Source organism: Necator americanus, chromosome III (genome assembly GCF_031761385.1).
Source record: "Necator americanus strain Aroian chromosome III, whole genome shotgun sequence".
In the NCBI taxonomy this organism is placed as follows: domain Eukaryota; kingdom Metazoa; phylum Nematoda; class Chromadorea; order Rhabditida; family Ancylostomatidae; genus Necator; species Necator americanus.
The window spans coordinates 17,035,618-17,045,379 of NC_087373.1; the positions used below are offsets into that span (position 1 = coordinate 17,035,618).

At 42.5% G+C, this 9,762-nt stretch overlaps 1 protein-coding gene across 1 annotated transcript; it reads right to left on the minus strand.

The window, feature by feature from the left end:
- Positions 1-610: 610 nt before the first annotated feature.
- RB195_009847 (uncharacterized protein) lies at positions 611-3,548 on the minus strand (the record flags this gene model as incomplete). Its single annotated transcript, XM_064190582.1, has 3 exons — positions 611-1,031; positions 1,094-1,145; positions 3,452-3,548. 3 exons carry the CDS (start codon positions 3,546-3,548, stop codon positions 611-613), a joined length of 570 nt encoding a protein of 189 aa, XP_064048165.1.
- Positions 3,549-9,762: the final 6,214 nt, after the last annotated feature.

Below are 9,762 nucleotides of genomic sequence, written 5' to 3' on the forward strand. Positions count from 1 at the left end.
CACTTCGTTCGACGTTTATTGTGGAGGAATTTCGCATTTAGCGTAAACCCAGTCACGCAAATTCCATGTAGAAGTAAAAAACCGAACATCATGAACATGGGCGGCTTCTTGGATCTTCTCCCAGCTATAGTCGGATCAAAACGAGCGGAGGGTCGATACGCTCAAAGTGGCGCAGACGAACCCACTGGTTGAGATGGAGAAGGGACCCATGCTGGCACCATTCATCGCTGCAGTTCGGGTGAAGCTAGCGATTGCCCGGCCCCGATCTCAACCGCTCGAACACGTTACGTTCCGAGCGCAGCCACTTACGCAGCTGCACTGAGCTTCAAGGTTGCTTTGACCCGGTTATACCTACGTAGTAGTTTTTCTTTTGTTCTCACCTGGAAAGACGAGACGGCTTATCCGCAACTTTGCCGAGGTGAGTCATCCTTGGACATATCGGAGCTCATCTTGTGAAATCTTCCGCATGAGCTCCCACAACTCCCACAAAATCTATTCGTCCGTCACTTTCCATACACTGTGAAACATTACGTGACGCCTGAGCTGCCTGTAGATGTCAAAATTCTTCAGATCTTCCCTCACCGCTTCCGTCCAGTACTTTCTTTTAGGTTTAGGTGGCCTTCTCCTGTTTAGGTCTGGGACCATCTTCAAGTAAACTTGGACGAGAAGGCCTGATGGTCTCCTTATAATGCGACCAAGACAGCGAAGACGGTTTTTTGCGGTTACTCAAGAGAGTGGGCTTTAGAATTCTCAAGATCCAGAGTTTCTGTTCTCTGCGACCACTCTGACGTACATAGGCGCTTCTTGACGACGTTGAGCGAAATTCTTCCACCAGTTTGTTGTACTCGTTCCTTACAGCTATCGTGCAGCTTTCTACTTTCCTCTCATCAATATTAACGCAGTCGATGGCGTAGTCTCCAATACTGATGACGGACCGACCTCTGATGCGTGTTTCCTGCACTGCAGCAAACGACACACACAGATATCGTAGAATTCTAGTCGGGGCTGCTGGCTGTTCGTTCGGCAGCGATCTGCAATTCAGCGAAACAGATGTTTGTACCCGAAGATTCCATGTTCTCTCTATACGTTTCACCTATGAGAGTTTGGGCTCTGCCAGTGGGCTGGACTACAGCACACTGGAATGCCTGGAAACCACAAAAAATTATCCAAAAAAGCGACAAAATTCTAGAAAATCTTGTTTAGGATTCGCATACGCATATCCTGAAGGCAAGAGTAAAGGAGTGTTTTGCATGTTATAAGTCAGTTTTAGCTCAATTGTTCACATTGTCTGCTTTGTAAGCTATGACAGGGAACTGATCATTGGTACCTGGCCATAAGGGCATTAGGCTACGTATTCAGTGCAGTATTTCTGAGCACTGGGCTCAATTGGAGATTTAGAAGAGCTGCTCCTGTCCTAGAACAACAAAACGAGGCAAACAGTGCACCAGATTTCAGAGAAGACGACTTCGCTGGCCAGTACAAGTGTTAAATGACTAGCTTAGAATAACTTTCTGTTTTCCTCTCGTTCGACAATTACTCCTGAACAAGCTATGGGTCACAGTTTATTTTCAAAACACAAGTGCATTCGTGTAGACTCATGCTGTTTAAACAAAAACGCTCTTGTTATTCATTTCTGCTCAGAAACGATGATATTCTGTCGAGAACGGATTCCCAGTTGTCCTAGTTATTAAAATTTGCTTCGCTTCTCACAACTCTCCCAGCATTGAAGAGAAGAAATTTCAAATTATTAGAAGAGACGGATGCAGAACCGTTCGGAATTCCAGAGAAAGAACACAGAACAGAAGTGAAGAAGTTGAAAAGGAAGGGGGAAATACCGCGTGCATGCTAACACTGGATAGTTGTACGCGTATCACCTTTCCCCACACAGAAAATCTTTGTTGAAAGATCTCTTTTCGGAGGCTACTCTTAATGTCCTCTTAAGGATAAGGACAGTGCCTGGGGCAGCTTTTTGTGTTAGAGTGTCCTCACTGGTGGATAAGGTTTTCGACATAGTCTTGACATATTTGCAGAAAAGCAGGAGCATCCAACAAAACCTGTGAGCAGGAGCTCCAGACTAAACTGCTTATTCAACGGAGCTTCCCTTTACAGCCATAAAAGGATAAAGGATAAAGTCACTGGCACTTGGGATGCGCCAACGCATTACTGGAATTACTTGTGGAATTTTACTGGAATTCGTAATTGTTGAGGTTTTGGAACGCGTGTTGGCCTATACAATGTCTTGCGAGGGCCAGCCGATGCGTCAAGTCAGTGTTTTTATCCTCCCAGACAAGTCTGGTACCAATTTATCGACCCCGGAGGGATCAAAGGCTTGGTTTGCACTAGGGTAGGGTTTCGAACCCTCGACCGTGTGCCTACAACGGACCTCTAACCGACTGCGCCACACAATTCTATCAGTAACACATGATATACCGTTCTCTTTACGTCATTTATGTGGTGTAAAAATCTGCATCGTCGGGCAAACCGATCAACCTTGGACTCATGATCCATCTGAGTTGTACATGTGTAGGGGATAGTGCGAGTCTTGTGGCGACACGTCCGTACTAAACACGCTCCAATCTCCGCTCACCACTGGAGAGAACTCAACTTTTCAAGAGTTGGAAATTCTGTTGTCCTTCACACATACAGTGAATCCTGATCGGTTGCAACTTTCTCACTTGCATCCATCTTAAGACCAGGATGAAAGCCTGACAAATAATGGCTGGGTCAGCTCGACTTTTGTACCCTCGTTAACTGAGTCTTTCGATAGTTTCTTCTCAGGTGGCACAATGTCTTCAAGCTCTCTTAAAATGAATTCTAGTCAAGGGGTTCTTAGTTCACTCTCGTTCAAAGCAGAAAGTCCCAAATCATCCGATTTATTCTTCATTCCGTGATAATTCCATCCACTGAGCTGAGTGTCCACGGTTGGGGAAAGATACTGTTCGCATGGAGGCAAACCTGAAGCTGAATGAGGTGTCAAACGTATTACCTCAAAGTAGCGGTTAATTTTTTAGCTGCGGCGGTTAAGTTGTGAAACGGCGCATCGTACCTCAACGGAAGAGCACATTGAATTACTATCGAAGGAGAACGTGTAGGAATTCTTCCAAAATTTATTCTAGAGTATTTAGGTGAAGTAAAAGTGAGTAAAAGCAAGGATTTTCCGTCACCAGTGAATTGTGACGTTATTTCGTAGGATATATCCAACATGCAGAGGACCGTCGTTTATGGGGGCGGTGCGAGCGCCGGCTGCTTCGTCGCCCTTCTCATAGGGTGGATCTTGCCCTATAGCTCGTAGGTGGACATCCTACATTTCTGTGCAACACATATCTGTCTGCTGACCTCTACTCTTTTGACTGATAGTTTTGCGGCCGTCTCGAACCACTGTGTTATGGTGAAAAAGATCCCAGGTTGAAATTTCAACTCTAGGAACGCGTTTTTTTACCATGCTTTTTACCTTTGAAAGCGACACATTCGTTTCCCGGTTGTCTTGAGGGTAATCTCGTTCCAACTGGTTCAAAACGCACAGCTCCGCTTATGGATGAGCTATTCATCTAAAGGCAGTATTCCACGAATCTGACATCGTGACGGTCCACGGCAAAGGCTAGAAATGGAGTTGTAGATTGCGGGATCAGGGGTGGTTCCGCTCAACCCTCTCCTATCGTCCTAAAAAACGTCATGGGAACTGCTTCAATTCCTGCGAGGAACGGTAGAAGGTTCCTCTGTGTGTACGTTCTGGTGCCCTCAGCAATCTATTCATTGGTTAACTTGGGAAGGCAGTCAGTGAGAACTCACTGGCTTTTGACCGCTGCGCAGTTGGATGCAACGCGTGTACAAGTGGAGCGTTGCAACTGGAATCGTCGTTAAAAACGGGTCTTTTACACCTTTTTTGCCACGATTGGGGAGAAACGGGCGGAACCATCCTTGATCCCGCAATCTACGACTCCGTATAGAGTTTTTCCGTCGAAAATCTGTACCAAGTCAGATTCCTGGGGTGATGCCTTTAAGGGACACGACCCCATCACGACTCCAAAATATTGCTGTTGCAAAAGTCAGTGACTGAAACAAGTAGTTACGACTACGAGAGCAAAAGAAGTTCTGGCCGGAAACAATTTTTGGCTTTCATTTTTTCATGTGATACTGTGGTGGATTGAGAAACAAGAAGTCTAAATTATTATTTTCAACTTCAAGAGTTAGAACAATCAAAAAAAAAATCGAACAACTTCCTTTAGTTTTTTCAGCAAGGAAACCGTTCAATTTTACAGTTCCAAAAGATAGAAACATTTCTCTTCAGAAGAGCCAAATAAACACAGAAGGAAGAAGTGAGTATGCAGCGGCTATTTTTTTCAAAATAATGAAAGAGCCAACGTTGTTTTTTTTCCAGTGTAGTAAAAATTGTTCGGGAATCAAATAGTTTGCGAGTATGCAAGAATGAGATTGTGGAGGTAAGATTTTTTTTTTGTTGAAAAAAGCAGCTGGTAGCCGACAGTTGTTTCTGCAAAAACCTAGTGTTATTCTCTTTCAATTACATTTTCAGGTGATTCCGACAAACCGTGGAGTATGAACAAGGTTTATGCACGCCAAGAAATGAATGAAATGGCCAATTTTTCTAGTGCTCGAAATCGCTGAAGTATACAAGTGGCAGAAATTTCTCTCTTATTTCCACATATTCCGCAGAAATACTGGCGCTACTTACACAACTAGGAACTGTTCCACAGAGATTGTTGTCACAATCGTTCGCATCATTGCTTTGTTGGGATGCTACCAACGATCTAAAGGAGGTCACAGCTTTCCGTCGTATAATTTTCAGCTGCACGCGCTTAAATGCAATTAACTCAACAAAACTAACTTGTAGCTAGTTGACGGCGTTAGCGTATACAAATATTTATGGTGATGGGTGAAGACTCCCTCAAAGCGGAATACGAGCATTTTTGTTGTCATACTACTTTCTACTAGCAAATTCATGACAAATGAAATTTCGTCAATTTATTTTGTTTTTAAAGACAGCCGTTTCACGAAATCGACACAGTGTGCAAACCAGATGGAAAACATAGAGTTCGGGTATTGCCCATGAATATAAGCGTGGTCCCATTCAGTCCCGGCTAATCGTTCTGAAAAATGGCATGGGAAAGGGCGTTGGTTCCCAGGAGCTAAGTTGGAACGTTCCAATCTTGTGCGCGCGCAGGGTCCACCTGCGAGCGGGCGAAGATAAACAAGGTCTCCTCAGCACTCTATTTATTTAAACCCTATGAATAGGCAGCTGAGGGAACCAGAGCAGGTAGAAAGGTGGCTGAATCCATTCTTTCCATCAGTTTTTTCACACCGCGTCCATATGTTGCCTTCAACAGTTTTTGCTTTCTCTGTGTGCTGGTAAGCCGTTCAGGGATTCTTGGTTTGCCACCTCGCTTACTCTACTATCACATCGCCCAGCTTCCTTTAAAAATCCATTCGTTTTAGTATAAATGGGACATCCAAGCCCTGATAGAAGCAACAGTTGGTCTACATTATTTTACTACCAGCCGGACTTCAGGCATTTTTTGGTGTTCGCTTCGCTCGCCTTGACCGATAAATAAAAAATAATAGTAGCGGCATTTTTTTTTTGTAAAATTAGAGTTCTTTTCTTTCTATTAACGCTTTCTTCAATTTTTTTTTGCTCGAAAATTTAAGCATAGATGATTTAATGGTTTTTCCCTAGACGCATCAGTTCTATATTTGGAGAACAATCAAACTTCATTTTACATCTATTTTACTCTAAAGCCTCCACAATTTGGAAACATTATTCAAAGTTTGAGTTTCCTCCGTTCTCAACTTTTAACAAAGAACGATGTGCTAACATGAAATGAAGTGAATATCACTATCGTAGTGATAAAAACAACGTTCTACGTCAGATCGCGTAAACTGTTGGCTACTATCTATTGTATTCAAGCCGCCGTTCGCACGTCTGTTTCCTCCCTTTGAGAAAAGGATGTTAGCAGCGTTAGGGAGACATGCTGGGAAATAGATATGTGAAGGAACCACAGAAACCCATTCTACCGCCTTAGGGCTCCCGCGACGTAGCGGAAACCGTCTCTCCCCACTCTATAACTTTCTGGCACCGGCGCACCATTCTGACCCCATGGGACCCATCGCACCCCATTTTGCAACTATCTGGCTCTAGCGCACCAAACCGACGCCATATTATCCGTTTCCCTCTCTTTTTGGAATTTTTTGACTGAGACACACACATACACAGACGCACACACGTGACAGAATAAAACCGTTATTATACACCATGATAGTTTGCAAATTTGGAAGTATGCATTCACATAAAAGTTTATTTACCTTCAATAACATATGAGGGAAACTAAATTTTTCTTATCAAAGACAACATAGATGATTACATATTACATAGGTAATCATCTATGTTGTCTTTGATAAGGGTAAAGTAGAGTGCTTGCCTGTCAGGTGCATGGCGATGGTTCGACATCTCACCGGAGTTTTGCATCATTGTGGAGTATTTACATCAAACACACACACACACACACACACACACACACACACACACACACACACACACACACACACACACACACACACACACACACACACACACACACACACACACACCCACACCCACACACACACATACACACACATACACATACACATACACATACACATATATATATATATATATGTATATATACGGACTGAGCGCGTTATTATATAGCACGATAACATTCCAAACTTGAAAATATGATATCATGTGTGTAATTCCATTTCCTGTAGAAAAGGAAATCCGACAATCCACGGTGAAGATGTCAATGTCATCGTTGCTTTAGAAATAATGAATGGAGTAGCAGTCGCTTCACTTCTTCACTTATGTCACACACTTTGGTATATTTCTGTAGATCGATCTAACGTAAGTCGGATTTTTCATATTTTGCACATCTTTAGCATATCTTAGTACATCTTTTCCAAATACAAAAAATACATGAAATGTCTGTGTGAAACTCAAACCTGGCTGAGATATCGTGAAGCGACTCGGAAGCCAGTCTATCACAGATGAGGAATTATTCTAGCTCAGTGTCGAACTCAAATTCTTTTAATATCAGAAAAACTAGTTGGATTGCAGCTCCGGCTTGGAGAATTTACTTGAAATATTGTACATGTGCTCCTCTCCTTTCTAAAGTTGTGCTAGCATGTAATTGTCGGCTCAGAAAGCGAAGTGAATTCTCCTAACGTAGTTGCTGTATTCGGCGTGCCCTGGATTCCGGGGGAAGGATTAAGTCCTTTATTCACATGAAAGAAGTGATTTGCTAGGCATTAACAGGCACAAGAACGCTAGTCTTCTATTGTTTACAGTCCGCATGAAACGTTTTGTATCGTAGTGAGCTTCGCGAGTTCGGTGGAGGCGTGTACTGCCTTCCCTGCACAAAGCTCGATAAGACAATCGAACCTATTCTCTTTTCCCATAGATTGTTAATATGTTTTTCACAATAGTGTATGGAGAGATTTAGCAAATCTCATTCAAGTTGTTTTTCATTATTCTCATCGTTTCATTTGTTTTTTTTTTCATTTTTTCATTTTTTTCATGTTAGAATGCCTCCAAGATTTTAGTTCTTGGTAGCAATTTAATTTCTCCTTCATTTCTTAGTTAACTGTGCATGATTGACACTTTTTAAATACAAAACTTGACTAAGTAAAATCTCTCAAATTGAAGTGTTTGAGGAGATGTTTTGGCAAGAGAAGAAACTATTAAACTAGCGATGAAAATATTTCCTTGGTATCACGACTATGAAAAGTCCTAGTTGTGCACAGAAAAAAGGAATGTTTCTTTGTACAGAAAAGAATTCGGCAAAAACTAAATGATGGAAGTTATAAGGACGCACAGGTGCAAAATAAATTATAAACGATAAATTATAATAAACGTTATATTCAGTGTAATGGGAATTTGCTAAGGATTGGTCCTTTTTATATTAGATTATTCCCTTCTCTTCCTCATTCTTTTTCGCATAATAATCGTTGCATGGCAACCATTAAAGGCCACCGTATACACATTATCCGCCCGAAATCCGGACCCCCCACGAATCTGGAGTGGTACGGGTTTCAGGCGGGCAATGCCTATACTTGGTAGATTGTGGGGAAGAGGATGATTCCGTTCATCTTTCCTTCTATCAGTGTAAATGGACGACCCCAGAACGCTGTTTCTTACGACGGCTTCTGTTGCAACGCGCCACCTTTGCGCCCCGCCAGAGATTAGTCGAAAGCCCATGCGGACTCTTAAAGTGGCAATATCCAATGGGTACTCAGCTGAAGACTGTATCGTATCACGTGGAGGTTATGCGGTGACGATTATATGGGAGAAGCAGGACGCCCACAATGTGTTCGGATCAAGGAGCATCTAGATGGACTCGCAAAATCTAAACTCTCCACCTCACTCCGAGTACACCAAAGAATGAGCCATCAAAACTCCGAGATAGAGGAAGAGGTTACTATACTATCGTTCGAGTCCGAGATCATAGCACGCAAAACACTAGATGCTTTTTGGATCACCGCCAAAAGTCCAAAAATGAGCAGGAAGGATGAGTGCATTTGGATCACAAACGAACTATCTCCATAGCAAAATCTGCGCGGTTTTGATCTACGGGACGCGCCGTCAGGTCCCCATAAAAAACCCTTGTGACTCGTAGCTGTGGTACGTGGTGGTCTGCTGCGTTACCAAGTCTAGCTAATGAGGTAAGCACTAGCCAATGTGTTGTTGTTTGAGTTTGCCTACCGTTTGGATGCTTTCTATGGGCGATGAGGCGCTTGAGAGGATAAATCGCTAATGGCTTTGATTTTCCAGGCTCTGACGAAGGTGAAAACGCCGAAACGTTAGCTGTTAATAAATATCAATACCAATCTTGACCACAGCTCAAGCAAATCAACAAAAAAGCTACGATTTCAGATCCTATCAATGAATGCATCATACGACTAATGAGGATATAGCTATAGTCAAGGATATAATTATCAATACAATCAAGAACATGCGTGTATGGGTTGTTTGGAAAGCGGCAACTCTAACAACCACACTAATTCTCAAAAAATAGAAAAAAGTTTGCGTGCATGGCGCTTCAGTGAATCGCTTTTAGGTGCGCAAGAGCGTTCGGCTTACATAAGATCTGTGTTTTTATCTTAACAGACAGTCTGTTCCAATTAATTAAGCAATTCATAGGGGCAAATGAGAGACCGGAAATTACTTAGTGTGATTTGGGATAGATGAGCAGATCTTTGGCGAAGTGGAAAAAAGAGACTTTTCAAAGTTTAGTCATTTATTAAACATTTGTGAAAGCATTTTGACTTCAGCTTAAATAACAACACAGAAAGGACGAATGAACATAGGAATAAAACGACGAAGAAGACTAATCTTTGCATGCTACTGCGAAACCTCTACCGAGCATTTTATGGCTGAATCTGTTGTATTATGCATGCGACTTTTATTAGCCAACATACCAACGATGTCGTTGGCGGAGGATGCGAACTCGTAAAGAATTTTTCAGACAAGATTGTGGTGTTATGAAAAGTAAAGCTCTACGGCATAACATTCTCAAAGGATTTTACATCTCTTCGATAATTTGCGATGTGATGTCGCTGGGAACTTTTGGAAAGAAAAGGAAAGTCATCAACGATCACCTGCACCAAGCTGTGCGCCACGTTTTCTTAGCACCACAAAACTGACGTGGAACTGGTCAAAAGTCGATAAATAATTGCGGTACTAACCAGACGTAAGAATAGGCCCATTCAGAC